This window comes from Equus przewalskii, chromosome 9, assembly GCF_037783145.1.
Source record: "Equus przewalskii isolate Varuska chromosome 9, EquPr2, whole genome shotgun sequence".
In the NCBI taxonomy this organism is placed as follows: Eukaryota; Metazoa; Chordata; class Mammalia; order Perissodactyla; family Equidae; genus Equus; species Equus przewalskii.
Genome location: NC_091839.1, coordinates 15,747,001 through 15,774,580, shown reverse-complemented (window position 1 = coordinate 15,774,580; position 27,580 = coordinate 15,747,001). Strand labels below are relative to the sequence as shown.

The 27,580-nt window shown below is 55.3% G+C and overlaps 2 protein-coding genes across 6 annotated transcripts in view; both read left to right on the top strand.

Moving 5' to 3' along the window:
- The window catches only part of SYMPK (symplekin scaffold protein), a 39,919-nt gene extending 31,037 nt beyond the window's left edge, over nt 1-8,882 (top strand). For all 3 annotated transcript variants that reach the window (XM_070632990.1, XM_070632992.1, XM_070632991.1), the window contains exons 19-27: nt 248-356; nt 675-775; nt 1,433-1,523; nt 2,654-2,755; nt 6,392-6,579; nt 7,471-7,647; nt 7,828-7,923; nt 8,179-8,496; nt 8,642-8,882. In XM_070632990.1, the coding sequence (XP_070489091.1) occupies nt 248-356; nt 675-775; nt 1,433-1,523; nt 2,654-2,755; nt 6,392-6,579; nt 7,471-7,647; nt 7,828-7,923; nt 8,179-8,496; nt 8,642-8,782 (1,323 nt within the window). In that variant the 3' untranslated portion in view covers nt 8,783-8,882. The remainder of the gene's footprint in view (nt 1-247; nt 357-674; nt 776-1,432; nt 1,524-2,653; nt 2,756-6,391; nt 6,580-7,470; nt 7,648-7,827; nt 7,924-8,178; nt 8,497-8,641) is intronic.
- A 118-nt stretch (nt 8,883-9,000) lies between these two features.
- RSPH6A (radial spoke head 6 homolog A) lies at nt 9,001-27,521 on the top strand. Of its 3 annotated transcripts, none has more exons than XM_008507304.2 (6): nt 9,001-9,861; nt 13,038-13,272; nt 21,092-21,856; nt 23,379-23,523; nt 24,142-24,259; nt 27,132-27,521. In XM_008507304.2, exons 1-6 carry the CDS (start codon nt 9,188-9,190, stop codon nt 27,367-27,369), a joined length of 2,175 nt encoding a protein of 724 aa, XP_008505526.2. In that variant the 5' UTR covers nt 9,001-9,187; the 3' UTR covers nt 27,370-27,521. The 3 variants fall into 3 exon arrangements, 2 of the variants coding, with proteins under 2 accessions (XP_008505526.2, XP_070489108.1); XR_011543812.1 differs by having other exon boundaries at nt 9,032-9,861; nt 24,098-24,259; XM_070633007.1 differs by lacking the exon at nt 27,132-27,521 and adding an exon at nt 24,916-25,071 and having other exon boundaries at nt 9,032-9,861.
- The last annotated feature ends 59 nt before the right edge of the window (nt 27,522-27,580 follow it).

Sequence of the window (27,580 nt, the reverse complement as noted above, 5' to 3'; positions counted from 1 at the left end):
GCAACATAATGATTTCATATGGGAAATGATTACCACAAATAAGTTTAGTTAACCTCCATCACCTCACATAGTTAGTTTTTTTTCTAGTGGTGAAAACTTTTAAGATCTACTCTGTCATCAGCAGAGAGTCCCAGCATCCCCCCAGCCACCCTGCCCCCAACACCTGGGCCTCCTGGAGCTCCCACCCTGGGCCCCCTTGTCCTCACATTGTCCAGGCGTTCCCTGTCATCCCTCTCTCTACCTCTAGATCCGAGGAATGGGCATGAACTCGCCAGAGCTGCTCCTGCTGGTGGAAAATTGTCCCAAGGGGGCAGAGACGCTGGTCACACGGTGTCTGCACAGCCTCACAGACAAAGGTGCCCCCCACCACCTGGGGACCCCCACCTGTCTTCCTTTTCCTCCATCGCCCTTTCCCACTTCCCCTTCCCAGACCTGGAGATCAGAGCTGCTGGGTCCCCAGATGCGTGGACCTCTTGTGGGTCTCTCCCCATCCTTGGGCCTCAGTTTCTCCATCTGGAACAGTGTGTTGCTAACTGCATTTGAGAAACCAGGGGCCAAGGATTCCTCCTCTGAGATGAGCTGTCCCTCCCCTGCCACACACCCACCACCATTTCTGCCCCTCTCCGTGCTCACCCACATCCCCGACACCATGCCTCCTGCTTGTCTCCCTGCAGTCCCACCCTCCCCGGAGCTGGTGAAGCGGGTCCGGGATCTCTACCACAAGCGACTGCCAGACGTCCGCTTCCTCATCCCTGTGCTCAATGGGCTGGAGAAGGTACGCCCGCTGCCCCCACCGACGGGGACAGGGCGGAGGCAGGTGCCCAGGTGCCCGTGTGGGTGCTTAGGAGCACATTCCCAGGACTTAGATCAGAAATCAGTCTCAGCTCTGCCTCGTCCTCCTACGTGACCTCAAGCAAGCCACTTCCCTAATCACAGCCTTGGTTTCCTCCTCTGTCAAGTGAGGATCACAGTGACTCACACACGCACGCACACCACAACCGTCCTGAGGCCTAAACAGAAGCTCAGGGGCAGCGCTGTTCCAGTGCATGGGAAGCACCTCCCTTGAGCATAGGCTTCCCCTGCCCAGGTCTTGTTCCCAACAAGCTGTGGGCCCTTGGGTGAGCCCATCTCCTCATACGTAAAGAGGGGACAGTGATAACACTTTCCACTTGCAGGGGGAGTTGGCGTGCTAGCTTGGGGGAAGGGGGTGTGTGACACGGAAGGGACTCAGATGGGGAGTGGTGAGGCTGGGACTGAGACCCAGTGAGTTAGGGAGAAAGTTCAGCTCTGAGGGACAGAGGGAGTGAGAGGAGGAAAGCATGGCAGGGACTTGGTGAGGCCCTTGTTGCCCCTCGCCTCTGCAGGGCGAATGGAGAGGCTCATCTGGAGGAGGAGGGCGTATCTGACTCTCTCCCCGGCCCTCCCGCTGTAGAAAGAAGTGATCCAGGCCCTGCCAAAGCTCATCAAGCTCAACCCCATCGTGGTGAAAGAGGTCTTCAACCGCCTGCTGGGCACGCAGCACGGTAGGTGCTATGCTCCCCTCCCCACGAGGGGCCAGCTCAGCCCTGGCCCTCAGTTTCCCTCCCCTTGGCTCTCTGTGCCCCAGCTACCCCGGAGGCCCTGCCTCAGGTGGTCGGGCAGGAGGAAGGGGTCCCAGAGGTGAGGTGTGGAGTACTGGGGGAGGCTGTCTGATGCCACCTTTAGGGAGAAAAGGGCTCACCCTGCCCCCTGGGGCTACCATCCCGACTTGGCGGTAGCTGGGCATCCGTCCTAAAGTTTCCAGGCCGCCCCCCCGCGATGTTTGGATGATGGTTTCGTCCACAGCGCAGGCAAAATATGGAGCTGGGGGCTGACCCCAGTAAGAGTCTTCCCTTCTCCCCGGGACGCAGTCTCCCTCAGGCACGGGCTCCACTCCAGCCCTCCCTTAGCTCTTGGCTGAGCTCTGAAGCTGTGCTGCGGGGCATTTTGTTTGACATGCTCAAAAAGAAACAATGAAACTGTCAACTTAGAAAGACTGCCAAGTGATATGGGATGGATTCCTGGGCCCTCGCTGCAGTGGGTGGAGCTGGGGAGGCTGCCTGTTCCACACGTAACCTGGTGATTTAAGACGCACGAGTGTCTGGGACCCTCAGAACAGCACCGGCAGAGCTGTGTCCCCCTGCCACCTGCACCGCAGCATGCAGTCTCACGCTGTTTGCACGTCTCTTGCCTGGCCCAGCCTGTCCTGTCCAGCAGATGCCCGTGAGCATCTCTGCTGGGGTCAGTGCTGGGGACCTGGCTGAGCTCGTCCTGCCTTGCCCCGCCCTGCCCTGCGCTCATGGGTGTTCAGCCCAGTGCTGGGAGAGAATTGGCTCAGTTGCTGCTCTGATGAGGGTGGGAACCCTGTGTGTGGTGGGGGAGAGCGGGTGAAGGCCTCGGGTGGTGAGAGAAGGCTTCCCAGAGGGGATGGCTTTCCAGCCGCTGCCTCATTCGGTCCCTTCTCTGTGCTCTCAGTTTCTTCCTTCCCATGCTCTAGCCCCTTGTCCCCCAGTCCCATGGAAGCGGAGGGCACCTCCTCTTCACCCCCCGCTCCCCCAGTCAGGGGACTGGGCCCATCTCTTCACCTCGGCTTCCCTGCTGTCTCCTCCCCCGCCCTCACTCCCGCCCACTGCAGGCGAAGGGAACTCGGCCCTGTCCCCCCTGAACCCCGGAGAGCTTCTGATCGCATTACACAACATCGACTCAGTGAAGTGTGACATGAAGTCTATCATCAAAGGTGAGGCGCTCCCCGACCCCCCTTAAGTGGCCTGGCTGCTGCAGACCCAGGGAAGTCACCCACATGGCCCCGCTGGAATCTGCCAAGTCGGAGATTGTGCCACGTGCAGCCCCACCTCCCACCTCGTTCCCTCCCTCCCTCCTCCTCTCCTTCCTTCCTTCTTCCTCCTGTCTGAGGTACTGGTGCATGTGCTGTGCACTGGCACAGAGTAGTCCTCAAGAGAGGTGGGAGCCCTCTCTTCCCCAGCCCCGGCCGAGAACAAAGGCAGCAGAGCCCACTGCCGAGCAGGGGCCAGAGGCACAGCCAGCAGAGCAGATGGAGTGCCCCAGGCAGGTGCTGGACCAGGAGTAGATGCCTATCTAGTCTGGGCCAGAGCTGAGGCAGGAGAGCATGTCCCCAGGGGCTTTGGGGACAAACTAGCCAGCTCACCACAGTCAGTGGTTTCGCAGTAGCCACTGTTGCTTTACCGAGACTTGCTCTGAGCCAGGCTCTCCTAAGTGCCTTTCAGGCCGGCTGCCGATCCGCACCACCCGTCACCTGGTGAGTATGCTGACTTTCCGTTTTGTAGATGAGGAAATGAAGGTTCCAGAGAGGTTAAGTAACTTGCTCAGGGCCACACAGAAGCTAAGTGGTGCAGTGTGAAAAACAGAATCTGAAGCCAGGTGGATCCAAGTTGGAATCCTAGCTCTGCCGGTCCGGCCCGCATATGGCCCCCTGGGTGTGAGGGCGCCTCCCGTGGGAAGAGCTCTCGCCCTCAGCTCTCCGCAGGATTCCCGCCGCTCCCTCCCTGAGGGGAGGTTTCTGGTCCAGAAGCCGTGCTTTCCCTTGGAGCTGGACGCCCTTTCTGTCGCCTGCTCTACTCAGAGGACAGCCGTCCTTGGTCCCTCCTTTACGTGTGGGGCGGGGGTTCCTTCCTTGCTACTTAGTTTCTTGTCTAGCCTGAAATAGCTCGTTCAGTGACTTATTTCCTAGCCTTCCTCGCAAGGTCTCTCAGAAACTTGAGGTCAAGAGAAGAACTTAAGGGGCCGGCACGGTGATGTAGTGGTTAAGTTCGTGCGCTCCGCATCAGTGTCCCAGGGTTCGCGGGTTCAGATCCCAGGCATGGACGTACACACTGCTCATCAAGCCATGGTGTGGCAGCATCCCACATACAAAATAGAGGAAGATTGGCACAAATGGTAGCTTGGGGCCAATCTTCCTCACCAAAAAAAGGAAGAACTTAGGAAAATCTAAAACCCACACTACAGCTGAGGAGGACCTAAGGCCTCCAGCGGAAGAGCAGTAAAGTGAAAAGGCTCTTGAAGCTCAGAGTCCAGGAGTGGTCTTTTTACACACCTCGGCCCCTTTGACAACCTCAGGAAAGTTATGGCCCATTCCCAAAGACTGTAGGCTCACACGGTTTTGCATACCATCTGAGGGAATTCACAGACCCCACCGCCCCACTGAGCTGAGCCCACTCATGGACCCAGATTTAGCCCCTGATCTTACACAGGGGAACCAAGGCCCAGGGGGGAAAAGGGCCCCACGGGTCACACAGGCGCCAGTGGCTAGGCGCCTGGAGATGCTGGCGAGGCCTGGCCTTTAGAAGCCCCTGTTTCCCACACACAGCCTCCATACTGCCGAGTTCTCAGCAGCCCCCCCCCCCCACCGGGCTCCCTGCCAGCTCTTCATCCCCAGCACTCACTCCAGCCAGCCTCCAGAGCATGTGTCTCTGCTCGGGCGCCAGTGGTTTTCCTGGTGACAATAGTGACCCCACTCGAGTCTAAGCTCCAGATCCGTAGTTCAGCCCTGCTTTGCACCGTGGGAATCCCAGTGCTAGAGAGTGTAAGCAGTCATTCCTGGGACTCACTCCCCCTTAAACCACCTCCCTTCCCTGGTGAGTTTTCTCTACCTTGACCTGCCGCCAGTGGTCTCGTCCAGCAATTAAGAAAACTCACTGAGCACCTCTGCTCAGCCCTGTGCTGGGAACACAGCAGGGATGGAGACAGCCCTGGCCCTCCCCCCCGCACCCCCACCCCCACCCCGGGGCTCACAGTCCATCCCCAGACAGTAACAACCCAGAGTGGCCGGGGCTGCAACAGCAGAGCCCAGAGGGGACACCTGAGCTGAAACCACAGAAGGATGACTGGAGGTGAGGTAGCAGGGGAGAAGATGATCCCAGAGAAAGGAAGACCATTTGCAGAGGCCAAGAGATGCGTTAGTGTGGCCTGGTTCTGGAAATGCAGAGGTGGGCCTGGCCAGAGCTTTTGGTCTGGGAGAGGGGGCCTGGTCAAGAGATGAGGTCAGGCTGGGAACATTGAGAAAACTGTGCCTGGGCTCCGCCCACATAGGGTCTGTAGGCCACAGTGGGAGTTTGGATGTGATGTCGAGGGCCTCTGGGAAGGCCTTTGGAAGCCCCCTCAGGCTGCAGTCTGGAGGGTGGCTTAGAGGGCAGGATGGGAGGCCCAGGAGGAGGCTGGGGCAGAGCCGAGGGGAGGAGAAGCAGGGGGTGATGGTAGCGGCTCCCCGAAGTGAGCAGTGAGGAGCAGCGGGAGAGGGAGGAGCTGCTTCCGGTTCTGGCAGGTCCTCTGGCACTTTCACCTTCGGCACTCCCTTCTGCCCCTTCAGCCTAACGACCCGCCTTGCCTCCCCCCACCCTCCACCCTCCAGCCTCCCCTCTGCCTGTCTGCCTGTAATACCTCCATCCTCCCTTTTCCTTCTGGGACCCCCTTCCGTATAGCACCCACCCCTGTTCTCCATTAGCCTCAAGGATTGGGGGCCTCTCTCCTGGCTCAATAAAGACTTCCTGGTTGATGGACTCACATGGCAAGTGGTGTTTGGGGAAGAAGGGGTTCAGAGGCAGTTCCTGGGGTGTCCCTGTTAGCATGTGGATCAGAGCACTGCCGATCCCACTGACCTGGGGGTACCACGACCCACTCCTGAGGGAACAGACCCCAAGGCCTGCGCTGCTCTGCCTGCCCTCGTGGGTGCCCGTCTTGTGCCGGCGCTCCTTGGGCCCCTGCTGGCACTGGGTGCAGAGCCGGGAGCTCACGCCCAGCCCTCCTCCTCTCGCCCCTCCCTCCCTTATTACTCTCCAGACTTTGCCTCCCACGTAACCCAAGGCCTGGTATCCCCCCAGCACCAGCGCAAGCCCTTATGCCCCGTCAGTGTTGGGAGCGGGCAGTTCCTTGGCCAGCCTGCTGGTGGAAGGCCATCTCCTCTGTCCTCTAGGGACTTCAAAGCTGCCTTCTCTCTCCAGTCTGGGTGGAGGTGCCATGCTGCCCTGGTGAAGCGCAATGGCTCCTTAGGGGTTGGCCATGTATCTTTCCCACCTCACCCTTTCTGAGGGTTGTCCCCAAAGAGAAAGGGCCAAGGTCTGCCCACTCTGCCCAGTGTGGGACTTCCTGAAACTGGGCATGTCTTTTCCCTTGGACCAAGCCCCCAGGCTTCCCAAGGCCCAGGCCACAGTGTCCCCTCAGACAGAGACCTGCTGGGTGAGGGAAGTCTCCTGTCTTGCCTGGAGCTTCAGCAAGTCAGGGCTGGGTCTCCCGTCACACGGGCAGATAATGGGGCGGAGGCTCTCTATGGGGGGTGGGCTCCCACCTCCCAGGGGGCAGCTGGGCAAAGAGGACAGGCCCACTCTCCGCCTCCTCGCAGCCACCAACCTGTGCTTTGCGGAGCGGAACGTGTACACATCGGAGGTGCTGGCCGTGGTGATGCAGCAGCTGATGGAGCAGAGTCCCCTGCCCATGCTGCTCATGAGGACCGTCATCCAGTCCCTGACCATGTACCCCCGCCTGGGGGGCTTCGTCATGAACATCCTGTCCCGCCTCATCATGAAGCAGGTAACCCGCCCCGGCCACCCCAGTCCCACGGGCAGTGGGCTGCAGCAGGACACACTCAAGACAGATTGAGGCAGAGCCCTAGGTTTTTCCGGCCTGCTTACCACCCATCCCCAGGATGAGGAGAGCAAGCTGTACCGAGACCAGCCAGCCCCTTGCCCTGCCCTCGGCCGAGGCAGTACAGCGCTCCAGGGGTCGCCTACTCAGACAGCTAAGGGTGGCAGTGTGAGGAGTGAGGGCGGCTGGGCGGTAGGAGCAGACAGTAGACTTCAGGGGGTGCATCCCAGGAAAGGCGTGGCTGCCTCTTGTGCCCCCCACATACAACCAGCCAGGGTGCATATGAGAGCCGAAAGATGGTCCCGTCTTTCAAGAGAAGCTAGAAATGAGTTTTTAGAAATGCCACAATGAAACAAAACCCCTCAGACTGGATTCAGCCCCAGGCTGCCCCTTCGCAGTATCTGGCTTAGAGGTTAAATGCCGACTCAGACAGACTTGGGTTCAAACCTGAGTTCTGCCCCTTGGTACCCGTGTGACCCTGGATGAGTCCCTGCACCTCCCTGGGCCATGTGTGACTAGCAGGGCTCACGTCGCCCCCTGGAGGCTGCTGTGAGAATGAAATGAGCCGGTGCTGACAAAGCCCTTAGCCTGGGCCCGGCCTAGGGAGCCCCCTGTGTAAGGGCCACTCTCAGTTTTCTTCTCCCATTTTCCCAAGTTCCCCTCACGTCCCAGCTGCTTGGGGTCAGGAAAAAGTCAGAAAGTCCTCTGGAGGGAGGAGCCCAGAGGAATCTGTTGGATGATAGGGATTAGGACCCCATCTTGGCAAAGTCTTTCTCCCAGTTTCTGGGGGGCTGCCCGTGTGCCCCCTCACACCTGCTCCCTCCCCGCCCCATCCAGGTGTGGAAGTACCCCAAGGTGTGGGAGGGCTTCATCAAGTGCTGTCAGCGCACCAAGCCCCAGAGCTTCCAGGTCATCCTGCAGCTGCCGCCCCAGCAGCTGGGCGCCGTCTTTGACAAGTGCCCCGAGCTCCGGGAGCCCCTGCTGGCCCACGTCCGCTCCTTCACCCCCCACCAGGTACCCCAGGGTGTGGGGTGGGTGGCCTCCAGCCCTGGGGCACTGGATGGGGGTGGGCAGAGGGGAGCCCTGCACTGCCACAAAAGGCTAGGGGCTGTGGAGGGTCAGGGATGTGGGGTACCCACCAGGTGTCTCTGGGCCAGAGCTCTCCTTAGCACCCCCATCCTTCTCTTCTCCTAGCAAGCACACATCCCCAACTCCATCATGGCCATCCTGGAGGCCAGCGGCAAGCAGGAGCCAGAGGCCAAGGAAGCACCCACTGGGCCCCTAGAAGAGGTGAGGGCCTGCAGCACCCCCCACCCCCAAGCCAGCAAGCCCCACGGGTCCTCCTCCCCACCCAGCCCTCTGTCTCTGCGGGACGGCTTCTGCTGCGAGCGGGCTGGGGAGACAGTTGTCCCTTACTCCCTGTGCCCACCCTGCTGTCTGCCTTAGGCTGGTGGCTGTCTCTCCTTTCCCACCATCCTCTGAGAGCAGCCTGGGTCCCAGCCTCCGCCCATCTCTTAGCTTCAGTGTGCCCCTCCCCACCCCCAGGACGACCTGGAGCCCCTGGCCCTGGCCCCAGCCCCGGCCCCCCGGCCCCCTCAGGACCTCATCGGCCTGCGCCTGGCCCAGGAGAAGGCCTTAAAGCGGCAGCTGGAGGAGGAACAGAAGCTGAAGCCGGGGGGAGCCCCCTCCTCGTCCTCCTCTTCCTCAGCCCGGCCCGGCCCTCCCCAGCCGGAGGAAGCCATAGATTTCCGGGAGGAGGGGCCCGAGTGTGAGACCCCGGCCATCTTCATCAGCATGGATGACGACTCGGGGCTGACCGAGGCCGCACTGCTGGACTCTAGTCTTGAGGGGCCCCTACCCAAGGTAGGGATGACGACTTCAGAGCAGCAAAGGAAGAAAAACATCAGGGCCTCGGGGTGAAGTCTGTGCACCGGCTGCCCCAGCTTGGGGGGTCGGGGGTCGGGGGGACCACGCCGTCTTTGACCGGCTCGCCCTTCTCCGTCACCAGGAGGCAGCAGCGAGCGGGCTGACCGCCAAGGAGGAGCGGAGCCCCCAGACCCTCACCCCTGCCGGAGAAGACACCGTGAAGACCCCCAGCCCCGCCGCCGCAGAGGAAGCCGGGGAATCCGAGAACAAGGGGAACAGCTGACGGGGCGTGGTGGGGAAGGGGAGCGGGGCCGGGAGCTCGGGAAGGGCGGGGCGGGGCTTGACCAGCGGTGCTTTGCCTTTAAGAAAAATTTTCAAAAAGATCGCGGGTGTGGGGCGTGGGTGCTGTCTCGTCTCCGCTGCGCGTCGGCGGTGGGACTGCGCGGGATCCAGGGGGCGTGCCCGGGCGGCTGGAAGGCGGGAGGCCGCCCGGCGCGGGGCGAGGGCTGCGCCTGCGCGGAGCGTGCTCCTCGGCCCGGCGTCCCCGCCCCCCCTAACGGCCCGCCCCGCCCCCTTAGAAACGGGCGCTGCCGGCGTGGCTGCCGCCCGGCGAGTACAACCGGGCGACTGGTCTGGCTTGCCTGTCTGCAAGCCTTCCTCCGAGAAGTCTGCAACCCCCTTTTGAACCATGGGGGACCCGCCGCCCGCCCCTGATCCTTCTGCCCCGCAGCCCTCGAGCCGGAGGAGTTCCCAGGTCTCTGAGCAGCGCAGTCAGGAACGCGCTCAGCTCCCGCCCGCGGTCCCCGACGGGGTGCAACAGATGCCGCTGGACGCCCAGGTCCTGCGGAGCAGTCAGGAGATCTTGGAGAGCCAGGCCAACCTCCAGAGCTGGTCACAAGGGGCCAGCCTGAGTCCGTATGAGCAATTGGCCATGTTCCAGGCTGAGGAAGCCCAGTTGGGTGGCATGGAGTACCCGTCCTTGAATACGGGCTTTCCCTCGGAGTTCCTGCCCCAGCCTTACCTGGATGGAGGCGGCATCCAGGTCCCCGGCAACGCCAGCCTAATGCAGCAGCTACAGCATGGCCGAGGCAACGTCTTCCAAGAACTGGAGTCTGCCTACCAGGAGCCCCGGCCCGACCTCCTGGGCCAGTTCAGCATGTACCAGAGAGAAGACCTGCAGTTCAGCGCGAGCGCCCAGCACGGGCCCTACATGAGTGATGACCCTGCCCTCCAGTTCTCACCCTCTGAGCTGGGCTTCATGTCCTTCAGTATGCAGGTGCCCGAGCCCGAGCCTCGGGAGCTGGCAGTGCAGAACGCCAAGGCCTACCTGCTGCAGACCAGCGTCAATTGCAACCTCAGCCTGTGAGAGGGGGCCTGGAGGGGTGGGGGGCGTGGGACCCTGTCTCAGGCTCTGGGGTCTCATCAGGCAGACAGGGGATCGCCCCTCATGGAGAACCAGCGACCACTCGGGGCGTCTCACAGCCCAGGAGTCAGGGAGTAAATGCTACCAACAGCGAGCATTGACTTACCAGACATTGTGCCAGCACTTCACACAGTAACATCTAGTTCTCACGGCTGAGATTAGCACATCTCCTGCCCTATTTTACAGAGAAGGAAACCCAGACAGAAAGTAGGTCCCGTATCCAAGATAACACAACTAGGATGAGGCAGAGCCAGGATTCTGGCACAAGTAATTTGCTCCCTGAGACCGTTATCCACTAAACCCTCCTGCCTGGGGAAGGCACTTGCCAAGGCCACTTAGCACAGTCATAATACACCTCTCTGCCCCCATTACCTCCTCGCGAAGCTCACATTCTAATGGGAGAATGGACAATAAATATAATAAATGATAAGAGCTAAGGTAGGGGCCGGCCTGGTGGCGCAGCGCTTAAGTGTGCATGTTCTGCTTCGGTGGCCTGGGGTTTGCTGGTTCAGATGCTGGGTGTAGACATGGCACCACTTGGCAAGCCATGCTGTGGTAGGCGTCCCACGTATAAAGTAGAGGAAGATGGGCACAGATGTTAGCTCAGGGCCAGTCTTAGCAAAAAAAGGAGGATTGGCAGCAGTTAGCTCAGGGCTGATCTTCCTCAAAACAATAAATAAATAAAAGAGCTAAGGTGAAAATAAGCAGGGTAGAGGAGATAGGGAGGGCATATTAAATAGCATGAGGTCAGGGGAGGTGCCTCTGAGGAGGTGACATTTGATCAGGGACCTGCCGGAGCTGAGGATGCCCTGGAGGAAGTGGTCCAGGTAGAAGACATAACAAGTTGAAAGGCTTTAAGGTTGGCTGTGTTTGAAGAACAGCAAGGAGGCTGGTTTGACTGGAACTAAGGGAGGAAGAGGAGGAGATGAGGTTGGAGAAGTAACAGGTCTTGCTAAAGCACAAAGCTGACCCCATCCCTCCCATGGCCAGAGCCTGCCGGGGCTCCCCAGTGGCCTCAGAAGGTTCACACTCCTCACAAGAGCCTTCAAGGCCCTGTATAATTCAGCCCCTGCCCGCTCTCCAAATTTCATCTATAGTCAGCTCCTACCTCAGATCCTAGAGTCTAGTCCAAATTAACCTCTAGCTCTTCCCAACAGTTCCGGCCCTTGGGATCTTAAAGGTCCTTTATTGAAAAGCCCTGGCCAAAGTCTGACCTCTCCCTACCCTTCCAATTCAGTGATGGTCCTCCCCCACACCCAAGACTGCCGCCAAAGGGTTTCCACACTGCAGAGGGTTAGATATACATGCTTTGAAGTCAGACCAACTTGATTTCAAATCCTGGCTGTGCTACCACTGTGACCTCAACTTTTCTAAGCCTCAGTTTCCTTATCTGGAGAGTGGGGATCATAATTGTTCCTCAGACGTATGATGGTGGTGAGAATTTAACATTGCTCTCAAGTGCCCAGCACAGTGCCTGACTTGCGGGAATGGAAGCCATACTGTTATCACTCCAGCCTGCTCTCCTCCCACAACCCGTCTCCCTCACTCCACCAGCCCCACTGACCTCATCAGTGTTCTTCCTACCTGCCGGGCACACCCTCAGCTCAAGGCCTTTGTACATCACACCCAATCACGTCCTCTGCATCTTCCTCCCCAATCCTTTGACTTTCCTTTTTCATGTCAGATTGCATTGGCTGGGACCTCCAGTGCAGTATTAAACAGAAGTCAAGAAAGCAGGCATCCTCCCAATCTCACAGGGGAAAATATTCATCTTTCTCCTTTATGTTTGGTGTGTGCTGTAGGTTGCTTGTGGCTACCCTTTATAAGATTATAAAAAATTACCTTCTATTCCTAGTTTGCTAGGTTTTTAAAAATCATGAACGGGTGTTAGATGTCAGCAAACTATTTCTCTGCACCTGTCGAGATGATCTTACATATCTCCTTTTTTTTTTTTTTAAGATTTTATTTTTCTTTTTTCTCCCCAAAGCCTCCCAGTACATAGTTGTGTCTTTTTAGCTGTGGGCCCTTCTAGTTGTGGCATGTGGGATGCCACCTCAGCATGGCCCAACGAGCGGCGCCATGTCCGTGCTCAGGATCCGAACCGGTGAAACCCTGGGCCACTGAAGCAGAGCGCACGAACTTAACCACTTGGCCACGGGGCCAGCCCTTTACAGATCTCCTTTAACATATTAACATGATGAATCATATTTTTGTCTATTTTCCTAATATCAGTCCAGTCTTGCATTCCTCTTATTAGCCTGATTTAACCCTGGTGTGTCATCCTTTGGAGAAGTTGCTGCATGTCCTTTGCTAATATCTTGCTCAGGACTTCAGTATCTATATTTCTAAATGAGATTAGCGTAGAATTTTTCTTTCCCCTAGTTTCCTTGAGTTTTGGTATTAAGATCATATTTGATTCATAAAATGTCTCACGGGGCTGGCCCCGTGGCCGAGTGGTTAAGTTCGCGTGCTCCGCTGCAGGCGGCCCAGTGTTTCATTGGTTCAAATCCTGGGCACGGACATGGCACTGCTCATCAAACCACGCTGAGGCAGCGTCCCACATGCCACAACTAGAAGGATCCACAACGAAGAGTATACAACTATGTACCGGGGTGGGGGGGGTGGGGCTTTGGGGAGAAAAAGGAAAAAATAAAAATCTTCAAAAAAAAATCAAATGACGTACCCTTTAAAAAGTAAAATAAAATAAAATAAAATGTCTCAGGGCCTGTGCACCTGCTGTTCCCTCTGACTGAAGCTCTTCCCCTCCCCGGTATCAGCGTGGTTTGCCTGCTCACTTCATTCAGGTCTCAGCTTAAATGTCACCTTGGTGAGGCCTTTCTCTGGCCCCCTTATTTAAAATTGCAAAGTGTCTCCTCTCCCTGGCATTCCCATTCCCTGCTTTATTTGTCTCCACAGAAATTAGCACCCCCTGACACACTATGTAATTTGCATATTTGGTTAAATTCTGTCTCCATCATCAGGTGGTCAGCTCCACCAGGGCAGGGACCCTTTCTCTTCTCTACTGTGTCCCCAGTGCCAGGCACGGGGCCAGACACACAGCAGTGAGCTCAGTGAGTGATGTCCCCTGCCTCCCACTCCCTCCCGCGGGAGGCAGGTACGAGCACCTTGTGAACCTGCTGACCAAGATCCTGAACCAGCGGCCCGAGGACCCCCTGTCCATCCTGGAGTCGCTGAACCGCACCGCCCAGTGGGAGTGGTTCCACCCCAAGCTGGACACGCTGCGGGACGACCCGGAGATGCAGCTCACCTACGAGATGGCCGAGAGGCAGAAGGCCCTGTTTGTCCGGGGCGGCAGCGGTGAAGGCGAGCAGGACATGGAGGAGGAGGTGGTAAGTGAGCCAGTGGGGAGGGGCGTGCACGAGGTGAGGGGGGCCCGGCCTTAGGCATAGCCTGTGCTGAGGCCTGGAGGTAAGGGGAGCGGGGGGCACCACAGAAACATGAATGATTTCAGTCTAGAGTGTGCACCCGGCGGAGGGGGCTGGGACCAGATCACAGAGGGCCTTGAACGCCAGGCTAAGGGGCTAGGACTTTCTCCTGAGGCCGGTGGACTGCCGTGGAAGGGTTTGAGGCAGAGGAAAGGCTAGTCCGCTCTGCCTTAGAAAGCTGACTCCAGCTGCCATGTGGAGGTGGAGGCTGGTCTCTCCTTCCAGCACTTACTCTCCCTCCAGAAAATAGTCTCTCAACACTGAATTGCCCCCTAGCCCCTAGACTCAGTTTCCCCTTTTGTAAGTTGGGACCGGCTAAGAATTCTTCCACCCGTGACTCTTTAATATTCTACTATCCTCAGAATATTTATGTCCCCGGTTCTGTTTCCAGAATTGGACGACTGCTTAAAATTTGGGTGAAGTGTTCACTCCTTCAAGCAGCATTTACGGAGGACTGTCTGTTTAAGATAATTCTGACACCTCCAGGCCCCCTGCTAAGAGCTTAGGAGCACTGTCTGGTTTCGTCCCTGAAACAATCCTGTAAGACAAGCACTCTTTATTATTTCTATCTGTAGAGGAAGGACTTCGGCTCAGAGCAAGGCAGCTAGGAAGTGCGGAGACCAGACTAGGAAGGCAGGACCACGACTTCCAGAGGCCCCGCTGCAACTTCTGCCCTGTCTGCAGATGCGTTGGCCTGTGCTCGCATTTTTTTTTTTTTTTTTAAAGATTGGCACCTGAGCTAACAACTGTTGCCAATCTTATTCTTTTTTGTCTTTCTGCTTTTTCTCCCCAAATCCCCCCAGTACATAGTTGTATATTCTAGTTGTGGGTCCTTCTAGTTGTGGCATGTGGGACGCCGCCTCAAAGTGGGCTGATGAGCGGTGCCATGTCCGCGCCCAGGATCCGAACCAGCGAAACCCTGGGCCGCGATAGGGGAGCAAGCGAACTTAAACACTGGCCACGGGGCTGGCTCCTGTGCTCGCTTCTATGCTTCTGAGGTTCTAGGATTCTGGCGACAGTGGGGTGGGATGGCGAGAGAACGCGGGAACGACAGTCTGCCAAAGGAATGAGTGCTTGGGTGAGCAGAGCGCAGGTGGGAATCCAAGTCTTAGGCAGGAAGGACAGTTTTACCTGAGATTGTGGTTTAAATTTCAGATCAACGGTCTCTCCTTGGGAGACCCCCTTGGAACTGCACGCTGCCTCCCCCTACACCTCCAGGTCGCACGCGCCTCTATCCCAAGTCACTGAAGGCCCCGCCTCCTTAGAACGCTCTGCCCTAGAGGCCCCGCCCCCTTAGAGCCCCGCTTCTCTCGAGGCTCCGCCCCCTTCGAGCGGCCGGTCCTTGAGGCCCCGCCCCCTTAGCGCGGAGCTGGACTTCTTCCTGTGAGGTTTGCAGAAGGGCCAAACTGTGGGCGTTTGTGGCCTGTGCGTATTTCTGGGAAAAGACTCGAAAGAAATCCGTGATTTAGCATTTTGTATTTATTCTTCTGTCAGACGGGAGGCAGGGCTCTCATCTCTCTCATTTTTCTATTTCTTCCGAATGGCCAGCCATGATGCCCAACATTTCTGGAAAAATCCATTCTCTCCCCCCTGCTTTGAACTGCCACCTCTACCATTTATTTCCACCCCTATGGAGTCAGGTCTGTTTCTGGATTCTCTATGCTGTGCCTTTGCTCTGCGGATGGCTTTCAGCCCTAGAATTCTCCAGCTTGATGGGTACAGCGGCTGCACAGCAAGTATGGCTGTTTGGTAGCATAAGGCTCCCCATCACTGCGCCTCTGTCTTGAAAAGTTCCTGACTATTCTCACATTGATAATTTTAGACTAACTTTAGTATTGTTGGGTCACGTTCCAAAAGCTAACACCTTGCTGTACTTGTTTCACAACCCAGGTCACCTGAAGGCAGGGAGATGATGTCAGAGAAATGGAGACAAGTGGCTTAGACAAGATAGAAGTTTTCCTCACACCTGATAGTCAGGTGCAAGCAGCCTAGGGCTGGCAGGGTGGCTTCCCAGCGAAGGGACACCCAGAACTCTCTTCTCCCCTCACCCCGGACTCCCCTCCCCCCCAGAACCAAGAGAGCGGTTTTCAGCATCATAGAAGCCTGGGTATAGACCCTATCTCTGGCCGATGGAGTCAGTAAGGCTCCCTCTGGGCTGCAAGAGCTGGATTAAAATGGCCCAAGCAGTTCAGCAAAACATAGAATTACTTCACTTCCCCAAGAGTGGGCAGAGTTGGGGCAGCATCTCTATGAGGTCGTGAAGAATCTGGCTCTTTCCTGCCTTCTGCTCTGCCTTCTTCATCATGTCAACATTTGGTCCTTGAGCTTGTCGCTCTCCGTTCGAATAATGGCTGCTGCAGCTCCAGACATCATATCCCTACACCAGTGGCCCAAACAGGGAGAGAGAGAGGGAGGGAGCTTTTCCTTGTGAGTCTCCGCCTCCCTCCTTTTTTTAAATCAGGGGCGCAAAAGTTCCCCAGAAGCCTCTCAGAAAACCTCTGCTGGCATCTTATTGGCCCAAATTGGGTCTCATGCCATTTCCAGCTGCAAGGGAGGCTGGGAAAGTGACCGTGGAGCTTCTCCAGCCTGCAGAAGGCCAGCAATGGAGAAAGCGGTTGAGGATGGTGCTGGCTCAGTGAGCTGAGAGTGACTGACCCCATGGAACCCAAGGGCTGGGGTGTGGCTGGGCCCAGGACTGAGCTGGCAGTCAGGGATTCCAGTGCTCATATTTCACTTCTGCTCCTCTCTCCTCACCCACCTCCTCCACTTGGCAGTGTACGGTCACCCCACAGCTCCCCAGTTTACTTTTTGAAAATTCCATCCAGTTACCACTAGGAAATCTTTTCTCCCCAATCATAGATAGGATCTTCCTGGAAACTGGGAGAAAGAAAGATTCTGGCCACAGGAAGTAGAGAGGTTATGGATCAGGGGCACGGGAGCCTGACCAACCTGGGTTCAAACCCAGCTGTGCCAAGGGAATAATCTGGAGGCAAGGAGATGCCTGCTGTCCTTCCTGTCTGCCCAGTCACAAATTGCAGGGGGAGGGCAGCCGAGTCTGAGCTGTCCTTTTAGGGTAGCTGTCTACTCTTCCTCCATCAACAGTGGCCGGAAGCACAGGATGATGTTATTTAAACATGGTTGGTGAGGACACATTCCATTGTCATGTGGATGGAGAGCTTCCTAGAAAGAGGGTGATGGCCATCGGCTCACGAACCAGGCACGCACCCCAGAGAGAGTCTCCTATGCTCCTTCCCTTATCTTCCCTCCTGGCTTCCTGGCTGCAAGACGGAGAGTCTTGGCATTGGGTTTGGACTCTACGTCCTGCGTCAATGATGTCTACGTCAATTAGGCAAACAAGCTTTTGCGTGGTGTTTAAGATTGAGGGAAGCCGCCAGAACCACTTTCAAAATAACCATTCTCCTCCTACAGAGTTTTCGTCAGGGTGTGCCACGACAAGCTGAGATGACAAACAGCCCAAGAATCTCAGTGGCTTAGAACCACACAGTTTATTTCCCGCCCACCCCACCTGCCCACCCAGGGTTGGCAGGAGGACTCTGCTCATCAGCCGCTCGAGGACCCAGGGCGAGGGAAGTTCCCTTGTGACATGGGCTTCCACAGATGCAGAGAAGGAGAAAGAGGGCGTAACAACCCCCCGTGGGTCCTCACAGCTTCTGCCTGCGTGTGACGCCTGTCCCTTGCACTGCCATTTCAAATGGTCAGAGCAGGTGACATGGCCACTCCTGAATTCACTGGGGGTGGGAATGTACAATCCTGCTGTGGGGAGGGGACTTCAAACACTTGTGAACAATAGTATCTCGAGCAAGCATAGAAAGAAGATGCAATAAATTGTTCGTTTTAACTCAGTGTTAACACACTGAGCTTTAAAAAAAACATGGGAATGCAGTATATACCTTTAGAAAGAAACCTCAGTATGCTTGTCGCCAAATCTTTTACATCAGCTGGCACAATTTAAGCATCACCGTTCATTTTCACACTGCCCATCTGTTATGGGTTGAATTGTGTCCGCCCCCGGCCCCCCTGCAAATTCATATATTGAAGTCCTCACCCCCAGGACTTCAGAATGGGACCTCGTTTGGAACTAGAGGCGTTGCAGGTGTAATTAGTTAAGATGAGATTATACTGGGGGAGGGTGGGCCCCTAATTCAACAAGACTCGTGGCCGCGTAAAGGGTTAACTTTGGACACAGACACACACACAGAGAAAACACCACGTGAACACGAAGGCACAGAGCGGGGTGATGCTGCTACAGAGCCAGGAAGGCCACAGATGATCAGCAAACCACCAGAAGCTAGGAGAGAGGCGTGGGACAGATTCTCCCAAACCTCAGAAGGAGCCAACCGTGCCGACATCTTGATCTCGACCTCTGGCCTCCAGAACCTTGAGACAATGCATTTCTGTGCTTTAAGCCGCCTCTCTCGCGGTACGTTATAGCATTCCTAACAAAGTACTGTACCATTTTATCATTTATGTAGCCCTTTGAAAGGTGTCTCAGTACATTTGAAATGGGAGACAAATAGTCTTTAGCGTGCCTAATAAAAGTTAGGAATTGCACGTATTAGCTCTAGAATGCTCATCTTTTTCACGAAAAATGGCCAGTGACTCCAACGGCCGTATAAAGGAACTGGAGAAAACGTGTTCACCTTGAAACTTTTTATTACCTTGAGTTTCCAATTGCTTGGTGGCGATCATTGTTCTTTCTGGAAGCCGTCCACAGTCCTTAAATGAGAAACTCATCTCTTTGATCTGATTTTCCCCCTGACTTAAGTGGGTGTATGTGTTTTTCTTTGTGATACATTTTCTTGGACCACAGGCAAGCCTTTTCCCCAGAGCCAAGTTAAGGGGGATGAATGGGCATATGAGTCAAGACTATGTGGTTTCCAATAACAGACACCCGCCAGAGCTCGCTAAAATAAGGGGGAGGATTTATCAGAAAGATACGAGGCATCTCCCAGAATCAGGGCACTTGGGTGGGCTGCAGGAATAGCTGGACCTGAGCCCACCAGCTCTGACCCTCCATTTTCTCTTTCTCTCTGCTCACTGGCCTCAGGCATCTCTCCATGTGCAGTTAATCGTCCACGACACGTTTACACGATTCTTTTCCAGCCACACGCAGAAGTTGGCCCGTGCACTCGTTCCCTATGGCTGCTGTAACAAATTACCATACCTCAGTGACTTGCGACAGCATCATGTATAACCTCACGGTTCTGGAGTTCGGGATTCCAAACCGGGTCTCGCCAGACTAAAGTCACTGTCAGCCAGGCTGCCTCCCTAATGGAGGCTCCTGGGAGAATTTGTCTCCTTGTCTTTTCCAGTTTCTAGAGGCCGCACATTCCTTCCTGTATTTTCAAAGGCAGCGTTGCATCTTCAGATCTCTCTCTGCCTCTGATCTCTGCACCTGTCAGCACATCGTCTCAGACTCTCCTGCCTCCCGCTTTCACTCACCAAGACTCCTGTGATGATGTGGGACCCCACCCCGACAGTCCAGGGTCATCCCCGCCAACTCAAGACCCTCACTTTAATCACAGCTGCAAGTCCCTTTTGCCGCGGAGGAGAACATACTCACAGGTCCAGGCATTAGGACATGGACATCTTTTTGGGGGGGGCCATTATTCTGCCTACCCCACTCTCTCCATCCTGATTCAAGTTCTGGCGACAGAGCGTGTGGTCTCCTTGGTCTGGGCCGTGTGTGTCCCCATGCTGATCTCATGAGGAAGGACCCTATCTCTTTTGTTCTCTGGTATATCTCAGAGCCTGCCCTAGCAGGGCTGGCACCCACTGGGTCTTTAATAAAGATTTCTGGGCTGAGTAAACAAAAAAGTGTTGGGAACCGCCTTGTGGGCATGAGGATGTGGGGGCAGCTAGACCCAGACTTCACTGTATTCCAGCCCCAGCCCTCAACTCGCTTCTTCTCCTTGTTCTCCCTCTCTTTCTGGGCCTCCTCTCTCCCTCTCACTTCCTGAACAAAGCAGACGGTGAAGGGGGAGGCAGTGAGGGTGGGACTTACCACCGCCATCCTCCAGCGTCACTGATTCCTGGGTTCGAGCCCTGCCTCTTCTCCTTCTTTTTATTTATTCATTTTTTTATTTTATCGAGGTCCTATTGCTTTATAACATTGTGTAATTTCAGGGGTACTTTGTTATATATCAGTTTCTGTATAGACTGCATCGTGCTCACCACCAGTAGTCTAGTTTTTATCTGTCATCACACATATGTGCCTCTTTACCCCTTTTTCCCTTCCTCCGACCCCCTTCCCCTCTGGTTCTTCCCCACTAATCTGTTCTCTTTGTCCATGTGTTTGTTTATCTTCCACATATGAGTGAAATCATGTAGTGTTTGCCTTTCTCTGTCTGGCTTATTTTGCTTAACAAAATTCAAAGTCCATCCATGTTGTTGCAAATGGGATGATTTTGTCTTTTTTATGGCTGTGTAGTATTCCATTGTATATACACCACATCTTCTTTATCCAGTCACCGGGTGATGGGCACTTGGGTTACTTCTATGTCTTGGCTATTGTGAATAATGCTGCAGTGAACATAGGGGTGCATAAGTCTCTTGGAATTGTTGATTTCAAGTTCTTTGGATAAACACCCAGTCATACGACAGCTGGGTCATATGGTATTTCTATTTTTAATTTTTTGGGGAATCTCCATACTATTTTCTATAGTGGCTGCACCAGTTTGCATTCCCACCAGCAGTGTGTGAGGGTTCCCTTTTCTCCACATCCTCTCTAGCATTTATTATTTTTCATCTTGTTAATTATAGCCATTCTGATGGGTGTAAGATGATATCTCATTGTAGTTTTGATTTGCATTTCCCTAATAATTAGTGACCTTGAACATCTTTTCCTGTGCCTGTTGGCCATCTGTATATTTTCTTTGGAAAAATGTCTATTCATATTCTCTGCCCGTTTTTTCATGGGGTTGTTCATTTTTTTGTTATTGAGTTGTATGAGTTCTTTACATATTATGGAGATGAACCCCTTGTTGGATATATGATGTGCAAATATTTTCCCCCAGTTGGTGGGTTATCTTTTCATTTTGTTCACGGTCTCCTTTGCCTTGCAGAAGCTCTTTAGTCTGATGTAATCTCCTTTGTTTATTTTTTCTTTTGTTTCCCTTGCCTGAGTAGACATGGTATTTGAAAACATGCTCCTAAGACCGATGTCAAAGAGTGTACTGCCTGTATTTTCTTCTAGGAGTTAAAACTTGCCTTTTCTCTTAATTTGCTATGAGATTTGGGATATCTGTTAGGAGTGCATTTGGCTGCAGGTATCAGAAAACATGACTAGAAGTGGCTTCTTTGTCCCATCGAACAAGAAGCCCAGGGGAGGTAAGGCAGCTCAGTGATGCCTGGGGGACCACGCAGTTTCCACCTTTCAGCTCCACCACCATTAGGGTAGAGGACATGTGTTGCCTCATGGTCCCAAGACAGCAGCTGTAGCTCCAGGTATCACATTCCATTCCAGGCAGGAAAAAGAGGGAAGGATGAAGGAACAAAGGGTTTTCTCCTAGCGTGGTTTTGCCTTTTCTTTTCCAACAAGGGACATCCTCCCCTAGGACTGGCCCCTACATCTCACTGGCCAGAAGCGATTTCATAAGCCAGCTGGGTTACAGAGGGGTTTCGCTCTCTGGACTCTGGAAGAGTCAGGCCAGGGAGCAGGGCTTCAGCCTTCTGCCCTCTGCTCTTCACCCCGTCTCTGTAGACCGAGACTGCAGTGCCCAACATCATGGAGACAGCCTTCTACTTCGAACAGGCGGGCGTGGGCCTGAGCTCAGACGAGAGTTTCCGCATCTTCGTGGCGCTGAAGCAGCTGGTGGAGCAGCAGCCCATCCGCACGTGCCGCTTCTGGGGCAAGATCCTGGGGCTCAGCGGCAGCTACCTGGTGGCCGAGGTGGAGTTCCGGGAGGGCGAGGAGGAGGTGGAGGAGGAGGAGGTGGAGGAGCTGACGGAGGGCGGCGAGGCCACGGAGGCGCACGGCGAGGAGGAGGGCGAGGAGGACGAGGAGAAGGTCACCGACGTCATCCCCAAGCCCACGTGGAAGCCGCCGCCGGTCATCCCCAAGGAGGAGAGCCGTTCGGGCACCAACAAGTTCCTGTATTTCGTGTGCAACGAGCCAGGCCGGCCGTGGACGCGGCTGCCGCACGTCACGCCCGCCCAGATCGTGCACGCGCGCAAGATCAAGAAGTTCTTCACCGGCCGCCTGGACGCGCCGGTCATCAGCTACCCGCCCTTCCCCGGCAACGAGGCCAACTACCTGCGGGCCCAGATCGCCCGCATCTCGGCAGCCACGCACATCAGCCCGCTCGGCTTCTACCAGTTTGGCGAGGAGGAGGGCGACGAGGAGGAGGAGGGCCGCGCCGGGCGCGACACGTACGAGGAGAACGCCGACTTTGAGGGCATCCCGGTGCTCGAGCTGGTGGACTCCCTGGCCAATTGGGTGCATCACAGGCAGCACATCCTGCCGCAGGTGAGGAGCGGGGCCTCCTGCCTCCCCGCCCAGAGAGGAAGCGGGTGGCTCCCCGACAATGATACCAAGTACCCACCCCCTGCTAGACATGGTGCTCAATAACATTCACGCATCCATTCCTTCACCTGTTCAAGAGGTATTGGTGGACAGCCCCCTGCCAGAAACTTTTGGCGCCAGAGGCATCTTGGGATTCTGAATTTTTCAGATTTTAAAATGGTGACATGACGCGGGGCAGGGGGCAGTCCTGTGGCCTAGTGGTTACGTTCGCTGCGCTCCGTTTCAGCAGCCCAGGTTCAGTTCCGGGTGCAGACCTACACCACTCGTCAGTGGCTATGCTGTTTGACGACCCACATAAAACATAGAGGAAGATTGGCAACAGATGTTAGATAGCTCAGGGCAAATCTTCCTCAGCAAAAAAAAAAAAAAAAAAAGTTGACACAGTGCACATAGCATATGCAACACCTGAATAGCCTCTCATCAGTTCAGGTCAAGGTTACTGCCAAGTGACTCATGAAAAAACTTTTGGTTTTCAAAGCTTTTCAGATTTGGAATTGTGGGTAAGAGATCAAGGACCTGCATTGGGTGAATGTGTAATGTGTCCGAACTTTATATTCACCAACTATTCATTCAAGGACTCACCTGCTGTGTGCTAAGAACTTTTTATTTATTCATTCATTCACTAAACATTCATTGACCCTACGATGTTTTGGGGTTTTTGTTAAGGTTTGCTTTTTGGTGAGGAAGATTGGCCCTGAGCTAACATCTGTTGCGAATCTTCCTTTTTTTTTTTCTCCCCAAAGCCCCGGTGCATAGTTGCATATCCTAGTTGTAAGTCATTCTAGTTCTATGTGGGACGCCGCCTCAGCATGGCCTGATGAGCGATGCCATGTCCGCACCCAGGATCCAAACCAGCGGACCCCGGGCCGTCGAAGCGGAACACGTGAACTGAACCACTTGGCCACGGGGCCGGCCCTGACCCCACGATGTCTTATTGAATCCAAATAACTCCTTTTGAGGCCAGTACAGCTATCATTCCCATTTCATAGTTGATGGAACTGAAGTCAGCCCTACGCTGTGCACTTAGGTTTGTTCATTCACTCAACAAACATTTATCAGGTCTTCATGTAACCCAACAACAAGCCAACGAGGGAGGTACCCATGACACCCCATTTCACAGAAGAGCAGGCAGAGGATCGTATGGGCTGCTGGATGTCAGCTCCACAGGACAGAGATGTGGGGGTCTCTCTTCCCAAGGATGTAACCCCTACTGCTAGAACAGTGCCTGTACGTAGTGGGTGCTCATTAAATACACGATAACTACGTGAATGAATGCGCTGACGGGGGCACCACCACACCTCTCTCAGCCCCCTCTCCCCCTACCTGTGCGGCTAACCCTGTCCTCCTGCCCAGGCCTGGGTCCCTGAGGACAGGGCAAGCCCCCAATGGCCCTTCACTTTCTCCGAGGGAGCAGGCCGGGTTCTGCCCCCCAGGGGTGCCGCCTGACCTTCCCCCGCTCCTCCAGGGCCGCTGCACTTGGGTGAACCCTTTGCAGAAGACAGAGGAGGAGGAGGAGCTGGGGGAGGAGGAAGAGAAGGCCGACGAGGGGGTTGAGGAGGTGGAGCAGGAGATCGGGCCCCCGCTGCTGACGCCGCTCTCGGAAGATGCAGGTGAGGGTCCTCTCACCTCGCCCTCTGCCAGCCCGGGGAGACTGGGGGACAGGGCGGGGCAGCCAGCCGGCCGAGGGCGTCTGTGCCAGCCTCTGCGGTTCCCTCATCCATCAAGTGGGCCTTGTGACGGTGCCTCCCTCACGGGGTAATGGGAACGCAGCCATCTCGTGAACCGTGTCTGGCATGTGGCAATGGCCTAGAGGGTGGGCTATGGTCTTTCGAGTCCCATGTGGGCTGGGGGCGAGACAGAGAGAGAGAGAGAGAGAGAGAGACAGTTAGGAAGGCCTCCCCAGGGGAGGCAGGCCTTGAGCTGGACTTCGGAAGACTGGACTGGAATCTCCCGAGGTTGGGGTTTCAGGCACCAGGAAGAAGCAGAGGCTTCCTCTGAGATGTCTGTCTCCATTTCTCAGGTCTCAGGTGTGGTCACTGAGGCTCAGACAGGTGAAGTGGCTTCCTGGGGCCACCCAGCGAGAGAGGGGTCCAGAGCCGGAGCTCCAACACCACCGTTCCCTTCATGCCCCTCCTTGTTCTCCCTCTTTGCTCCCCTCCTTGTTTCTCTCTGCTTCCCCTCCAGCGAGCTGAGCCTCTGACCTCCCTGGTGCTCTCTGCCCCCTGCAGAAATCCTGCACACGTCACCCTGGACCACGCGCCTGTCCTGCAGCCTCTGCCCGCAGTACTCCGTGGCCGTCGTGCGCTCCAATCTCTGGCCGGGGGCCTATGCCTACGCCATCGGCAAGTAGGTTTCCTAGTGCCGCCCAGGAGAGGGAGCCCCTACAACTTCTTCCGAGCCAGGCCGGGTGGGGCAGCTCGCCAGGGTGGGCAGATTGGGAAGACCCCCTTCCAGAAGGCCCCAGGGCTCACCCTCTCACTCAGCTCCCAGGGCTTCCACTAGGGCTAAAAGGAGAAATCCCAGACCAAAAGTGTGAGCCTCTTGGAGAGAGAATGGAGGATCAGAGAGGGGAAGGAACTGCCCTAGGGTCACACAGCATGTGCAGGATTCAAACCTGGATCTCCGGTCCCTTGGCCCTGGCTTTCCTGCTGCATGGGTCACGGAGCCAGACAGGACTCAGCAGACTCCTTTGGGGCAGCCCTAACAGGAATAGAGTCTCGTCTCTGGAGAGCTAACTCCCTCCCTGGACCCTCTGGACAGTTCTTCCCATTTGAAGGGTCTCCTCTCTATGGGCAGAAATCTTCCCCCACCAGTTGCTCCCAAAAGATTGGCAGGCCAAAGTCATTCCTGCACCTTCCCATCCATGGCTCCACAGTCCCAGCAAGCTCCTCAGCCTTTCTTCCTGGCCCATCCCTGCCTTGCAGCGGGGACGGGCTGACTTACCAGCTCTGTCCACCAGATGGCGTGATGGTTTCTCACAGACTCTTTTTTTCCATCTCAAGGATGAACCTGCGCTGTATTGGCTACGATGGTGCACAGCCGGGCTGTGATTTCATGTCATCTTGATAATTTAACCACTTCCTTGGCAATTATTTGTTTTCTCCTCCAGAAGCAGAGAAGAGGCTTGCTTGCCTTAGCCAAAGCCCTTCTTCTGGGCACATCTTCACTTGCCAACATCCTTCTGAAAGGAAAAAATCCAAACTTGGAGCTCCACTCACCCATCCTTTCCCCACTCCCACCTGCCCACCTATCCGCCACCCATCCGCCACCCATCCACCCACCCATCCACCACCTATCCTCCCACCCATCCACCACCCATCCACCACCCATCCACCACCCATCCACCACCCATCCACCCACCCATCCACCACCCATCCACCACCCATCCTCCCACCCATCCACCATCCATCCACCACCCATCCACCACCCATCTATCACCCATCCTCCCACCCATCTACCATCCATCCACCACCCACCCACCCACCACCTATCCTCCCACCCATCCACCCACCCATCCACGACCCATCCACCCACCCATCCACCACCCATCCTCCCACCCATCCACCACCCATCCACCACCCATTCTCCCACCCATTCACCACCCATCTATCACCCACCCTCCCACCCATCTACCATCCATCCACCACCCATCCACCCACCCACCCACCACCTATCCTCCAACCCATCCACCATCCATCCACCACCCATCCACCACCTATCCTCCCACCCATCCACCATCCATCCAATGCCCATCCATTCATCCGTGCATTTTTTTCTTTATAAAAGACTCTTGAACGTCACTGTTTGCCAGCTGTATGGTGGGTCGGGGAGGGATGGATGACAGCTCATAACTGTCGTGTCTTGAGGGGGTCAAGGAAGGATTCCTGGGAAAAGCAGCCTTGATCTGAAATCTTTGGGGAAAGAAAGAAGTAAATGGAGGGAAAAGCAGGCAGAACATTCTAGACCAGAGCTTCCCAAACTGTGAGTGCCTAGGACTCGCTGGGGGTTTGGGGGAGTCTGGTTAAATCTCGGGTTCTGGGTTTGAGGGTCTGGGTGGACCCTGAGATTCTGCCTTCCTAGCAAGCTCAGCCTCTTGGTGAGGCTGCCGGTTCCTGGAGCACGGGAACCAGGGCGGGCTGGGGCCGGGCGCTTCCAAGGAAGCGGGGTGTTTGGAGGCTCCGAGGAAAACAATCCTCTGAGGAGTGGCAAGGCTGTGAACATAAGGTCAAGCTCCCTCTCTCTCCCTCTACTTCCCTGTGTCCCCTCCCTGTGTCTCAGGCCCCTGCCATCGCTCCCGTTTACTCCTATTTTCTTCCCTAGTTAAAATTCTGGGGGGAGGTCAGCTGGCTGGGACCCGACCAGTCATGTCCCTGTTTATAATGAGTCTCCTCCCTCCGGAACGTGGGCACCATGGCAGGGGGTCCTGTCTAACCGCACACTGCGAGGTCCCACATTGGCACCAGCGCTGTCCAGCACACAGAAAATATGAGCCACCTACGTCATTTTAAATTTTCCAGCAGCCACGTTCACAAAGTAAAAATAAACAGGCAAAATTCATTTCAGTAATATATTTTATTTAACCCTAAATACCAAAAGTATTATCATTACAACATGAAATCAATAATGTAAAAATTATTAACGAGCTATTTTACGTTCTTTTTTCCCGGAATCTGGTGTGAGGTTTACACTTACAGCACATCTCAATTTCGATGCTAACTTTTCATCAGAAACACTTGACCCCATTCAGATTTCGTCACTTTTACAGTTGCAAAAGTAGATTCATGTCCCCGAGTTGTCCCAGACTTACTTAGGCATTTTCCAATTGGGTATCAGTTTTATTGTTTAAATTTAAATTAATTAAAATTAAATAAGATCCACTCCACCCAACAAACAGCAGAATACGCATTCTTCTCAAGGGCACGTGGAACATTTGCCGGGATAGACCGTCTGCTAGGCCATAAACCAAGTCTCAATAAATTTAAAAGCCATGATCGTACAAAATCTGTGGTCTCTGACCACACTGGAAGGAAACTAGGAATTGATAACAGAAGGAAATTTGTTGGTAGATGGTTAGTAAATAGGGCGTGAACAAGCGAACAGAGAGCCCGGTGGGCACACTTCACCCTTCCTGTCTGTGCTGGGTCCTGCTCTTAGTGAAAGTCCGGCCTGGGCCCTTAGAGGGACGACCTCCCAGCGTTGTGTCTCACTGTCCCTCCAGGAAGTTCGAGAACATCTACATCGGCTGGGGCCACAAATATAGTCCCGAGAACTTCAACCCGTCCCTGCCGGGCCCCATCCAGCACGAGTACCCCAGCGGCCCCGAGATCATGGAGATGAGCGACCCCACGGTGGAGGAGGAGCAGGCCCTCAAGGCTGCCCAGGAGCACGCCCTGGCGACCGCCGAGGAGGAGGAGGAGGAGGAGGACGAAGACGAGGATGAGGACGCAGATGACTGAGGCCCCACGGCCCCCTGCCCCGAGCAGGCTGATAGCAGGTTTTCCCTGATACGCAGTTAGGTGTTGTTTTTTCTCTGTTGGTTTGCTTTCTGCGCCCGGAGAGCAGGGGTCGAAAAGGAAGGCAGCTGCTCTAATAAAACGTCCCCATGGCATTAGGGCTGAGCCATTCATTCATTCGTTTACCTCATTTGTTGACACGGCCTCCAAGACA

Coding starts and splice junctions, on each gene's coding strand:
- RSPH6A (XM_008507304.2), top strand. CDS start 9,188: ATGGGGGACCCGCCGCCCGCCCCTGATCCTTCTGCCCCGCAGCCCTCG. Junction 13,273..21,091: donor AGGACATGGAGGAGGAGGTG/GTAAGTGAGCCA, acceptor CCGTCTCTGTAG/ACCGAGACTGCAGTGCCCAA. Junction 24,260..27,131: donor TATGCCTACGCCATCGGCAA/GTAGGTTTCCTA, acceptor CTGTCCCTCCAG/GAAGTTCGAGAACATCTACA.